At 55.0% G+C, this 13065-nt stretch overlaps 1 protein-coding gene across 4 annotated transcripts; it reads right to left on the minus strand.

The window, feature by feature from the left end:
- Positions 1 to 317: 317 nt before the first annotated feature.
- Ampd2 (adenosine monophosphate deaminase 2) lies at positions 318 to 13065 on the minus strand. Of its 4 annotated transcripts, none has more exons than XM_006233168.4 (19): positions 12976 to 13065; positions 12540 to 12682; positions 7445 to 7575; positions 7075 to 7205; positions 6691 to 6759; positions 6487 to 6598; positions 6033 to 6219; positions 5636 to 5777; positions 5434 to 5523; positions 5090 to 5219; positions 3815 to 4009; positions 3599 to 3730; positions 3288 to 3451; positions 2882 to 3008; positions 2631 to 2794; positions 2214 to 2334; positions 1762 to 1935; positions 1473 to 1583; positions 325 to 1364 (listed from the first exon to the last, which is right to left on the minus strand). In XM_006233168.4, exons 2-19 carry the CDS (start codon positions 12547 to 12549, stop codon positions 1158 to 1160), a joined length of 2397 nt encoding a protein of 798 aa, XP_006233230.4. In that variant the 5' UTR covers positions 12550 to 12682; positions 12976 to 13065; the 3' UTR covers positions 325 to 1157. The 4 variants fall into 4 exon arrangements, with proteins under 4 accessions (NP_001095151.1, XP_006233230.4, XP_006233231.1 ...); XM_006233169.5 differs by lacking the exon at positions 12976 to 13065 and adding an exon at positions 12812 to 12968; NM_001101681.2 differs by lacking the exons at positions 12540 to 12682; positions 12976 to 13065 and adding an exon at positions 11583 to 11718 and having other exon boundaries at positions 318 to 1364.

Below are 13065 nucleotides of genomic sequence, written 5' to 3' on the forward strand. Positions count from 1 at the left end.
GGGAAGGGTGTCATCCTTCCAGAATATACACTGTGGACCTGGAGCCTCAAGACCCCTTCAGAAGGGGCAAACTGGGTGAGGCTCAATGGGATCTCTTCTCCTATAGACACCTCAGTGTGTACACAATCCACTTCATCCATGCCACGCACCTCAGAATGTGCTGTACCTCACAGGCTGGCAGCATACATTGTAATCCGGGCGCTCAAAAGCGTCGGCAGGACTGACGGCCTGTTATACAGCGGCCCATGTGATACTCCACCAGAGTGTCTTACCACTCTGCCACCCTTCCTCTCCCTCCACCAACAGAGACCTTCACGTGCCGCATTAATTAAATAATCTTTTTATTTCTCATGCACTAGGAAAAATGGGTCATATGAAACACTGTTCTTCATAGCAAAGACCTTGTCTAGAACATAACACAGGAGGCGAGCTGGGAACTGGGTCTGGTCAAAGACCTGGAAACCCCAAAGAAGGTGCCATCTCCAGGGCTAGTGACAGTCCCAGCACCTTCCAACTCCAGCAGCCTCCAACTGTAGACGGTTCAGGGCAGCTGCCCCTCACATGGGGGTACAAGGGAGTTGGTAACAAAGGAACACGTGGACTGGGGAGGAACCGGAGGCTGATGAGTGGTGGTCCAGCCCCTCAGGCCAAGCCTCCAGGGCCATGAGCGAGCCCAAGTCCTGCTCTGCCCAGCACAGACCAGCTGGGGCTTCAGAGGCTGAGCAGCCAGTGCCACAGCAGAGATATAATGATCTCCTGCCCCAGGCCACACACACAGGAGAGAAACTCAACCTGAACTCTAACCAAAGCCTGGGCTTCCAGGGCTCAAGGGGCCAGCCCCACACAACCATCCCAAGCCCCTGTGGACACTGAAGACACCGTAGGACAGCCAGACTTCTGACGATTCTGGGACGGGTCACTAGCAGGGCCAACTTTTAAAATCTCAGCCATCAGGTATCACCTGAGCTGAGACAATAACGAAGCAGATTCTTGGACTTGGCTTTCATTGAGGTGGCCCAGAGGCAAGACATGGTCAAAGACATGCAGGACAGAGACATAGCACGGAGACATGCAGAGACCACACCAGGTGGGAGGGGTCTGATCACAGACACAATCAAGTCGCTGAGATGGGGCACGCACTGCTCAGGCCAGGTTCCCTACGGCCCAGGGCTCATGACAATGCCCACTTCCTCTGGGATGGTCTCCAGCATCTCACTTTGGACGGCCTGTGTGATCAGCGCCAGCTCCTGGCACAGGGTCTCGTAGCGGTAGCCTACTCGGATGTCCGGCACATTGGTGCGGCGGATGTCGTTACCCTCAGGGCCCTCCTTGGTATAGTTGGGTCCCAGCCAGTGGCTCTTCACCTGCAGGGGTGTAGGTATCAGGGAGAGACGCAGTAGATCATGATCACAGGACCCAAAGTGCAAAGGGAGAAAGGTGATGCCCAGCCCCAGGCAAGTTCAGTGTCGTACCTTGTGAGAGAAGCCGCTCATGAGCACACTGTTTCGGGCCAGCTCACACATATCACAGGAGCTGAGCTTCCACACCTGGGTGGCGATGCTGTACTCCTCCATCAGGGGCTCCTGCACAGGCCAGGTTCCTTGAGGGAGGCATCAGGCCCTGTAGTCCCTCCCTCCCTCCCTCAAGGACTTAGCTAACAGTTGCTAAGTTCCACCAGCAAGGGGGCAGCACCAACCCAGAGACACCCAGTATCCCCCAGACACCCGGCCTTGGCTGCCCTCCCGCTGGCCTGGGTCTGACCTTGGTGAAGTGGAACTGCAAGGGGTCATCCGTGGACAGCGAGACCATGAGGCCACGGGACAAGTACTCAGGTAGAGGGTTCCGGTGGTAGCTGAGGAACAGGCTGTTGTTGCTGAGTGGGGACATGGCAATGCCAATCTGAGCCAGGTAATACAGGTACTGCAGGACAGGGGCCTGGGCAGGTAGGAGGAATGGAGGACTTGTCAGGTGGTCTCAATGCTGGGAGGGCGGGATGGCCTGCATGCTGGTCCTGGGGCTTAGGGGAAGGGGGTGTGAGGGTGCAGGCTAGGTCCCACATAAGAATGATGAGTCCTGGGCTGGGCTCCCCAACTAGAGGATGGGTGGGAAGAGCTAATTATATTGGGAAGGAGGAATCTGATCTCATGGCTGGGGGAGGAGGAGGATCAGGAAGGCAAACAGCTGCATGTGGAGGCTGGGGTGTAGACCCTGACCTTTCGCAGAAGCAGCCCGTGGGAGATGTTCTCGGCCAGCATGAAGGCTGATACCAGGTGGTGGATGGGCCCAGCCTCCCCACAGTGGGGCCTCAGCACAAACGTGTGGAAACCTCTCTGCCTGAGGGGGATGAAGACAGAGTCAGCTCCAGAGCTTGGGCTCGCCTAAGCGCGCCTGCCCCCCAGATCCCACATCACTCCTATGTGTGTACTCCAGCTAGTGACAGGCAGTGGGGAGCTAGGAGAGAAGACAGGGCAGACCCTTGACAGGGAAGGATGGAAAAACTAAGTCTAAGGGCAGAAAAAGAGTCTGTCGGTCTGGGTGCAGGAGCAATGTGTGTGTCGGGGCACTTGTGACCTCAGCTCAGGGTACTCAAAGCGCAGCGAGCAAGGGTTCGACACTCCTGGTGTAAGCACCTGCGCAGATGGTTCAGCATGGCCATGTTAGCGAAGGTGTAATACAGGTAGTAGGCATAGGGAGGGTTATCCTCCTCCACCCAAGCTTCTGGGAGGGGACTTTCCAGGTTGAAGACATGGTTCTCTGGCTTAGACTCATCATCCACACTGTCAAAACCATCCACCTGGCAAAGAACTGGTGGTCAGGCCCATAGCCACGGCTGGGCCCGAGCCCAGGCATCCTGCCCCTCCCGGCCCATGCCACCCCTCACATGCTCCAGGAAGAGGTGCAGCTCTGGGTGGCTGGCAGGGTGCACAGTAGCTTCAAACAGTGGCAGGAAGATGTTCTCCAGCATCTCTTGGAAGTTGGCCAGCTGGCCCTTGGTGCGGTATACATCACTGCAGGGAGACAGGGGACAAACATATGCAGGTCAGGGCCAACAGCAGGCCAGTAGGAGTCAAAGCTGTCAGGAGAAGCACCAGGGTGCATCTGAACCACAGTGGGAGAGTGGGACATCCAGACAAACCAGGCTGGACCAACTGTGGGTTGGCCTGGGAGACCTGTCCTGGCACTCAGAGTGTTCAGCACTGAAGGCTCGGCCGCTCAGTTGAGCAGGAGGTAGGCCCTGGCCCCTTGTACACCTATGGAGCTTCCACTCCACTCTAAGGGACACTCACAAGAGGCGGGGCACCTGCACCAGCCAGCGGACATTGGGCGAGTGCACTCTGTGGTTCACTGCCCAGCGGGCCAGCTTGTCCCACTCGTCTCTCGAACGCCCGTAGATGGACAGCCGGAGCTCTGCATTCTGGTATTTGCTCTCCTCCAGGTCTGACATCACCTCCTAGACACCAGAAGCAACGACACCTAGGTTCCTCCCTGCCCCGTGTACCCACCACATGTCTCATCAGGCCTCTCACTTCCCTCCTCCTGTCCCTTGAGCCCTCCTACACGTGGGCTCTAGCTCAGCAGGGGAGAATGGTCTCCATACCTTGATGATGTGAGCAAAGTACTTCCCAGAAATCTTGTTGTCAGTTTTTATGAAGATCTCTCGGAGGACAGACTCCCCAATAGGGTTGTATTTGGCATTGAATTTGTCAAATCGATGAAAGGTATTCCTGTCCTGGAGGAGATGGGAAGGCCTAGGTCACCCCTGATCCCTGGCCCCAGTACTGACCAACACCCCAGCCCATCCCACGGGACAGACCGCGTGCACATCCAGCGTGTCCACACTTAAGTCGTAGGCAGTGAGGTTCATGCTCTCGAAGACTTCTCGCAGCGTCTGCTCTCGGCCCTGCTCCACATGCACGATCTCCTCCAGATGCCGCTTCATCGCCCGCTTGATGAAGCGCAGCAGATGCTTCTGGTTCATGCAGGACGAGGCATGGATGTGTGTGTCCACCTGCGGTAGAGAAGGACTGCTGTGTCCAACCAAGGGTAGGCCTTGGGACTGGGGAGATGGCTCCGCCATCTGTGTTTGTTTGCTATACAAATATGAGGACTGCAGCTGGGATCCACTGAACCCACATAAAAGCCAAGCACATGCAGCAGCCTGCCTATCATCTTAATATGAGGAAGGCAGAGGAGGTACAGAAGAGAAGCTGGTGAGCCAGACTAACCAACAGCAAAGTCTGGGTTGAAACTGGGTTAAGGAAGAAACTCTGCCTCAATACAGAAGGTGGAAGATACCCAATGTCAACTTTGGTTTCCTACTACACATGTATACATGCATACACAAGCACACACACGCACACACACACACACACACACACACACGACCACATACTTGCAAACATGCATACACACACACACATACACACACGCACACATATCATTCACACACGCACACACATCATATACACACACACATACTTGCAAACATGCATACACATACATATCATAGGCGCACATGCACACACATACACATATCATATGTATACACACACACGACCACATACTTGCAAACATGCATACACACACACATACACACATGCACACATATCATATACACACACATACTTGCAAACATGCATACACATACATATCATAAGCGCACATGCACACACATACACATATCATATATATATACACACACACACACACACACACACAAATGGAAAGTTTGGGAGAGTCAGCTCAGTAGGTAAAGGCACCTGCCACCAAACCTGAGAAAGTCAAGAGCCTCAGGACCCACATGGTAGGAGAAGAGAAGTGACTCCTGGTAAGCTCCTCTGTTTCCAGTTGCCCACATCCACAAATTAATTAAAATGTAATAAAAACTTATTCTGTATTTTTAAATTTTAAATTTCTATTACATTAAATCGCATTAATTACAAAAAATTACATTAAAATGAAATAAAATTTTCACTTTTAAAGGAAGGGCCCATGGCCCAAGCCGTAGGTATAAAAGGGCTTTCATATTGAATGCTAGCGGCAGTGGGAGGGACAACAGGAAGGCACAGAGCCACGAGCTGAGGCCCACCTTACGGATATTGTAGAAGTCCCGGTGTGGCACTTTCTTCTGAGCAGCCAGCTCCTTCATCTCATTGAGCAAAACGTGCATCTGGAACTTGGAGCTCAGGTACTGAAGCCGGCGGTAGCAGAATGACTTTCTGGACAGGAAGAGAGAGGCTCGGGTGAATGCTCCTGGGTTAGTTGAAGACCGGAACACACAGAATAAGGGCAGCCAAGAGGGCAGCCAACTAGGAGTAGGTGACCAGGGAGTGGCAGGAGACAAGGTGACAGTTGTCTGGGGCAGGGCAGGGCAGGGCTGGGGCTAGAGAATCTGGGCTGTGAGACGAGCTGAAGGGACAGGCAGAAACTTACATGGGACCATTGATAATCAGGGCCATCAGCACATTGACATCAGCTACAAATTCCTGTAGGTCAGGGTATGGAAGCTCCACCTCTGGACAGCTAACACACAGGAAGCTTGGGTGAGGAGAGCAAGCCAAGCAAGGCCCCTGGCCCCTCCCAAGCCAATGCATTACTCCATATGGTGTACCCCAACACACGACACCACACTTACTGCTCATCAGGGTCCCTGCGGGTGTAGACATGTACCACACCACGTACCATGCGCAGACCCAAGCCCAGGTCCCCAGGCATGGTGCTTGGCTCACAGTGCTCATATGGGTGCTGTTCCAGCGCAGGGGGGTGCACTGGGGCATCTGCAAAGAAGAGGAGGAATCAAGACTAGGAGCTTCACGGCCAGCAGTTGCCCAGTCTACAGGCTCCATAAAGGACAAGGTACATCAGAAGCCCCAAGAGTAGCTCTGGTCCCCACCCTCCACCCTCCTGGATGTCAAGAAGCTAGGAAGAGCCTGGGGTGAGAGGTCGGGGAGATGAAGACAGGGCAGAAGTGCTTAGGCTCCAAGCCTAGACACCCAGGACAGTTGGGGTTGGAGAGGGATGGGAGCTCCCACCGGCAGACACAGGGGTATCAGGACTCTGTTCATAGGTTCGAGTCTCCAGGGGTTTTTCCGCCAGCTGCTGCAGGTAACGGCGGGTGGTGGGACAGAAGCTCTGCAGCGATAGGGCCATGTACTTCTCCCGGATGAACAGTGCTCGAACCACACTTTTGGCTGCATCTAAGAGGTCTGTGAATGGCACCTGAAGACAAGGACAAACAGCCACTTCCTTTGGTCTCTGTGCCATGTCACTTCCTTGCCCAGCCCTCACACTGCCTACCCCCCAGCCCCAAAGGCCTCAAATCCAGGAACCTCCAGCCTTCTCTGGTCCCACCCAATCAGTGAACCCGAAACCTCTGCTACTCCAGGCACCAGAAAAGGAAATACCCTCTCCAGCTCCCACCAGTCCCCCAGGCCAGAACCCTCTAGATCACATGGGTGCAAACTTAAGGCTTCACTCCACACTCACCCCACACTTCTCCTCCCCAGAAATGATGACCCGCTGAAATTCCCGTTCCAGTACCACATCACGTTCCCAAAGACCCCTGTCCCCCTGTCCCTCTCCTTGCTCCTTGTACAGCCTATAGGAAAGAGAGATTAAAAATGGGTCAGAGACAGCCATGGTACAGACCCATCCCCATACCATCTGCGCATGCCCCTCTGCCCTCCTTACTGTAAGTCCGAATCACTGTCTGTCTTCAGGAAATCTTGCTTGGCCCGAAGCAGAATATCTGGCTCCAGCCTAAAGGTGGGAGGAGTAAGGTCTGGTAGAGCAAAAGCAGTGGCTGCAGCATTCAGGCCCCAGCACAGTGCCAGCTTCTGTCTACATAGTATCCTATGTGGTCCATGGGCCTGCTTGTACACCCTGGGCTGTTCTCACCCCACTTCAGAGATGAGAAAACAGCTCCAGAAGTAAGTTATCCAGTAGACTCAGAGCCTACAGGAAGATGGATCCAGCAGTAGTCTGGTTCCCAAGAATGTGCTCTATGCTGCCTTCCAGGCAGACCTCAAAGAGACAACAGGAGAGGGGACAGGGAAGGGACAGTAATAGACTCACTTGACATCCTGGCTGATCTGGCGCTCCAGCCGCTGCCTCCGCTCCTCTAGCTGCTCGATGGGGCTTTCCTCCGGGAACTCATAAGGGGCGCTACGGAGCTCACTCTCAGCCAGTGAGCGGCTGAACAACTCCTGGTACCAGGGCGGGAGAGGAGGAAGGTCAGGTGGCCCGTCAAGACCTCTGCCCCGTCCTCCCCTGCAGAGCCTGGGCAAAGGGTGAAGGCAGGAACCAGGGTTCCCAGAAAAGTCTGAGCATCAGGGCCAGTCAAGCACTGTCCCTGCCAAGAGGATGTCCCAAGATGAGAGGTGGCTGAGGTAGAGGGTATAGCAACAGAGGCAGAGTTTGAGGTGAGGAGGTAAAAGGGTGCTACCTCAGCGATCTCCTTGCATTTGCCATCCATAGACGTGCGAAGGTCGAGCGGGAAATGCTTAAGGCAGGGGGCGGTGCCTGGCAGGGATCGGGCAGACTGCAGTGGAGAGGCCCCCAGACCACTTCGAGCTTCTGCAGAGACAGTAGTCCCAAGGTCAAGGGGAGCAGGGACAGGGCCTGGATGCTTCTCTGAAAACCAAGAGCCCCTCCCCACCCTGGTGCCAGACCCTATTAAAACCCAGGGCATAGACATTGGACAATAATTCCACTGAGACAGAAGAGCCAGTCATATGGGGCACCTCAGAGTTTTCATCCACATCTACACAGAGGCCCTTCACCACCCCAGGCTCAGGGATGAGGTCCTGGGCCTGCCTGTGGACCAAATGGTTCCAGCCAACTCTGCAACTTGAGGTGGGAGCAGCCCACTCCTTTCTATCAGGAGAATTTATCTGCCTATGACTATTTCCAAAAAGGGATGTACATACACACATGTATACACACACGCATGCACACACACGCGCATGCATGCACACATCACACATGCATGCACACAACAAGCACTTATTCAGGACGCTCGCTTAGTGGCCATACTAAGGATCATTAAGGATCATCAATTTCTAGGGTACGAACCCAGGGTCAGATTTACCCCCGAGAAGCAACTCTCAAGAAGAGGGCCTGGTTGGCAAGGAACCTGGTGTCCCACTGGAGGCCTGTTCTCTCCAGGATCCTGGAGCTGCCAAGATGAGGACTGATCCTACACTACCTGTCCCACAACTGGCCAGTCCTCCAAAGGGAGCTGCTGTAGTCTGTGCCACTTGGAGGCCTTAGGATCTAGGCTGGAGGCCTCATGGAGGGCCCTGGGAAAGGGAGAGTTGGAAGCCAGGGATTTTTTTCTATTCCCCAAAGGGCAGACCTCTCCATGGGCCCTACCACAAGGCTAACATTGAAGGTCAGAAGCTGCTAGCCTCCTGGGCTGCCTACACTGCTAGCCCACCAGGAAGGAACCTCCCAGAGTCCTTCAACAGTCTCAACCTCCTCTTGCTGGAGCTTTCCACAGACCATTTGGTTCTTCCTGCCAGCTGTAGAAGACCCATCTCTCCAGAACCCTCTCCCCCACCTCCACTGGCTTAGAAAAGGACTCGGGCATTATGCCCTAAGGTCTTTGTACCCACTTCCTAGACTCCAGGTACAGTCCCAACACTGGACAAGAGGGGTCCTCACCCTAGGTCAGAACCCAGCTACCTACTTGCCTTGGTCCCTACTGGAGAGTTCAAGAGTGTACTGCTCAGCAGCCCTGCGCCCCTTGCCTGCCTGTTTGCCTTGTGAAGCTGCAGCCAGTCCCCCAGGACGGCTCAGGGGCTGGCATGGGCTGTACCAAGTGCAGCTATAAGCGGGGGAGACCCTGAGGTGGCCACATGTAGGGGACTGGGAGAGCTCAGGGAGTTCAGAAATCCAGAGAAGGAGCAGGAGTTGAGAGATGAGAATTGTAGCAGCACGTTAACCTCTTCCATGCCAGCGAGGCCACCCAGATCCAGGGTCTTGATAGGGACAAACAAGACAAGCTGATGTGGCCAAGGCAGCCTGGCAGGGGAGGGGCCAAGTCTCCTTAAAACCACAGCCCTAGGGGACAGAAAGTGGACACAGCCTGGCTGGCCAAAGAGTAGGAGGAGAGACACAGAGGGAAACCAGCAACCCTCCCCTGAGCCCTGCAGGCTCAGGACAGCTTCCTCTGCCCACCACTGTCTTTTGGGCCCTGACTATGGACTCTGCAAGAGAGACAAGGTCTTTGCTACACAGGAGCTGCCTGGTATGGACCACTGGTCTAATGTGGGTAGGAGATAGTTACGGAGGCTTCCTAGCAGTTCCAAGGCAAATGTCAGGGTGAGAACAGCCTGTTCAGAAAGAGCACCTTGGAATATGGGAACAGCATTTGGAAGACACATAGGACTCTGCCTTTGTTTACTTGCTTCTCTGAACCTCTGGACCCAGGCTATCAGTGGGTGACAAGTAGCCTTGTCCTACCTGGCCACAGCCCCAGGACTCACAGGGGAATGTCCTACAAGTGTTCTATAAAGCTTAGGTGAGAGCCCTCAGCCCACAGGACAGCCTGGGGGTGCCTGGGACCCTCAAAGCACCTCCCACTGGGGGCTCTTCAGTGAAGAGGATGAGAAGGTCTCTGAGCCCAGGGCAGGGTTAGGGCTGGTAAGAAGGGAAGCGCACTGAGGAGAAAGGAACTCTGCAGGGATGAGGTGATGCTACTTCTCCCTTGCAGGAGAGCAGAATAGGAGGAAAAAGCAAAGATCAACACCTACCCACGGAACCCAGGGTTCAGATCCTAGGCCAGGTGGTGACAGCACACACCTTTAATCCCAGCACTCAGTAGGCAAGGGCAGGCAGATCTTTGTGAGTTCCAGGCCAGCCTGGTCTACAGAGTGAGTTCCAGCACAGCCAGGGCTACACAAAGAAACCCTGTCTCAAAGACCAAACAAACAAAAAGGAATCCAGAGGCTTCTTAAACACAGTTCCAGACCCTTTGGGGGCTTTGTTTACTCTCTTTTGCTTTACCAAGACCATGCCTGAGGCCTTGTGTAAGCTAGAGAGGTCCTCTACTACTGGGCTATATCCTCGTCCTTTTCTACTTTTACTTCTAGGCAGGAGTCTAAGTGTCTAAGTGTCTGAGCCATGATCCTCCTGCCTCAGCTTCCCAAAGAGCCAAGCCACCAACTATTTCCAAAACCCCTGAAGGCAGACCACAGAGCCGCAGAAATGAGGATAAGGCACTCATTTTAAACCCTTTCCTATGAGGTAGCCCTGGACCTACAGAGAAGTGTTAGGTGAGTAGGAAGGGTCCCAGCAGCCAGAATCATTCTCCTAGTCTGCCACATGACTGTAAAAAATTACTTGGGACTCACCAGAGGTGAGACACAGTGAGAGCCTCCACTCTCCCGGGGCCACGACCATCTCCCTGAACCCGTGCCAAAACTCGGCATTTACAACACCATATATACACACATACAGGCGAAAGCCAAAGGGGGCCACTCCGTCAGCTCCAGGATTCTGGTGCTTAGTCCATCACCTTGACTCCAGGCCTCCTCATTCATTATCAAGGCTGCTTCCCTAGGCTTTGACCCCAAGGACAATATGCTCTCATGGTCTAAGCACCTAAGGGTCTCTGGTTCAGCAACAGAGTAACCAGCACAGAGCTAGCCCCAGGGCATTCACCTAGAAAACAGATCCAAGCACAGAGAACATATCTCAGTACCGTACAAAGCCTAGACAGGTATATTCCGCAGTGTAAGAATAGCTAGAGGCCAGTCAGGGTGTAAATACGGGCAGCTATAAGGGGTTAATAATATCCAATCAATCACCAAAAGGTCTTTCTTTAGCCATTACACTTGAGAACTGCTGACAGTCACACACCCCTGGAAGCACGATCTCTAGTAGCTAAGTCCTCAGCTGGATGGACTACACGACCAGCTGTAAATGGTGCAGAGATGTCCACCTAGCCCCATTAGTAAACCAAAGGGAAGGGTGCAGCGTGCACAGCCCGCCAGCCATCCCAAGGACTCCCCACACCCCTGAAGAGACTCACAACACAGACCAGGAACAAGCAAACAGCACAGATACTGGCAATGGAGCCCCAGCTCTGGTGTATGTGCTAGCAATACACGACCCCATATGTCAGACCCCCGCCACCCCCACTCACCAGTGAGGGAGTGCTAGATCTAGGGTCTGGGAAAGAATAAGGAAAGGCAAGTAGAGTCCGAGCCTGCCTGGTATAGGCACAGGCACCAATCAGAGTAGCCAGTCCGCAGTCAGTCCCACACCCCCACACACACTCCATTCACATACACTTCACACGCAGCATCTGCACAAGCGGACACGTGTGCATATACACCGCTTCTGCACCCACATTCACACCTACTCCTTGTTACGGGAGGGCAGCATCCCTGACATGGAAACCTAGGCACCCCCTCCCATTTCCCTCCCTGCGCCACCAAGCCAGCCAGTCAGCCCTGGAACCGAGGTCGAGAGGCATCATTGCAGAGAGGGTGCTGCAGAAGGGGGGCCTTCTCAGAGGCATTCAATGGCCTGGACAAGAGGAGGGGGAGCCCATGCCTGAAGCCAAGAACTCTCACCTGGAGCGGCAGCGGAAGCTTGCAGGCTGGCCCGCTTCTTAAAGGGATATTTGGCCTTGGACTTGCCTGGGCCAGGATAGGATGCCATGGCTGGGGCCAAGGCGACAGCGGAGGAACCTCACCAGCTGGGGCCAAGCTCTCCCACATCCAACCCCTTCCTCCGCCCCGCCCCCAGCGGGAGTGACTGATGCAGGAAGCAGCGCCCCGCAGGCGGAAGAGGCCCTGGCCACGATTTCTGATGTTGTCTAGGCAACCTCGGGGAGTGGGGCCTCCATCCTGCCCCTTATCCCTCCCTTCCCACTCCAGTCTCTGGAGTGCCGTGTCTGATGGTGGCTAGGACTGGGGTGGGGGTGCAGAGAAAAAGAGATGCAGCAGCGCCAGTTCTCAGCTCTTTACCACCCTCACCCCACCTCTGGAACCCTCATACTTTGCCAAAGCTTCAAGGCAAAGAAGCCAAAGTCCAGGCGGGGCTGGTCCAGGCAGCCAGCGAGAAAAATAATAGGCAAGAATACCGCCTGAGCTTCTCCAAGCTCAAAATCCATTTCCTCCAGGGACGGAGCAAGCGTACTCATGAAAACCCAGAGCCCCCCTCTTTTCTTCTCCATCTGACCCCTGCTCTAGGGACAGCCCAGCTCCGGGAGGAGGCAAAACTGAGAATTCGAGCCCAGGAGGGAGGGGCCTGTCTTGGGAAAATTCCACTGACCGGCAGAAGCTGCCTCCTAGGAAGATAGGAAGAGTAGGAGGCAGGGTCTTGTCTGAGGTCGGTGGGAAAGACCCCAGCCTACTCAGACTTGTCCCTCTGCCTGCACACTCAAGGTCTACTTCCCTGGATCCTTCTAGAGGCTCTTCATATCCCCTAGGTTTTACAGGCATTGTCAAGACCACCCACTTACCACCCGACCAAGGCACCTCTGTCCTGGAGACCCTTTATCACCAACACACGCGCCACACACTTACCAGAGGCCATACTGCCCGAGTCCCGAGGGGCACCACGAAGGCTGCCTACGAGAGTCTGCACAGCGAGGAAGCCCGGCTGAGGAGGGGAGAGGGCCCCCACCGGGGCGAAGTCGCACACTGGCCCCTGCACCCGCACTGAGAAGCTGGAAGGAAGGCAGGTTTTCAAAATGGCCAGCTGGTCGGGGGCGGGCTCCCACCGATTTCAGCGGCCAGAATGACCTCAGGAGACCCCGGAGTCGCGACCCCAAGCCCGCACTCAAGAGGAAACAGACCACGTGCTCCCCAGAAAACCGGACCCGGAATTCGCCCAGGGCTTTTTCACCACTTTCTGGGTATCAATTAGGGATCCGACTCCCGTGGCCGGGCTACCGGGGAGTCACGCAACAGGTGCGACCCCCCGCCGTAATCTTCCGGGCTGCGCGCCAATCTCGCCTACCCCAGGCCCCGCCAAGTCCGCGGCCACGCCCCGTTCGGCCACGCCTCCGGCCTCCTGGCCACGCCCCCACCGTGTTCCCTGTTCCCTTTC

This window comes from Rattus norvegicus, chromosome 2 (genome assembly GCF_036323735.1).
Source record: "Rattus norvegicus strain BN/NHsdMcwi chromosome 2, GRCr8, whole genome shotgun sequence".
Taxonomy (NCBI): domain Eukaryota; kingdom Metazoa; phylum Chordata; class Mammalia; order Rodentia; family Muridae; genus Rattus; species Rattus norvegicus.

Excerpts from the sequence above, each read along its gene's own strand:
- Ampd2 (NM_001101681.2), bottom strand. The coding sequence starts at position 11,670 with ATGGCATCCTATCCTGGCCCAGGCAAGTCCAAGGCCAAATATCCCTTT. Across the intron at positions 5,220-5,433 it reads CTGATTATCAATGGTCCCAT|AAAGTCATTCTGCTACCGCC; the intron begins GTAAGTTTCTGC and ends CTTCCTGTCCAG. Across the intron at positions 2,795-2,881 it reads TGCACCTCTTCCTGGAGCAT|GTGGATGGTTTTGACAGTGT; the intron begins GTGAGGGGTGGC and ends GTTCTTTGCCAG.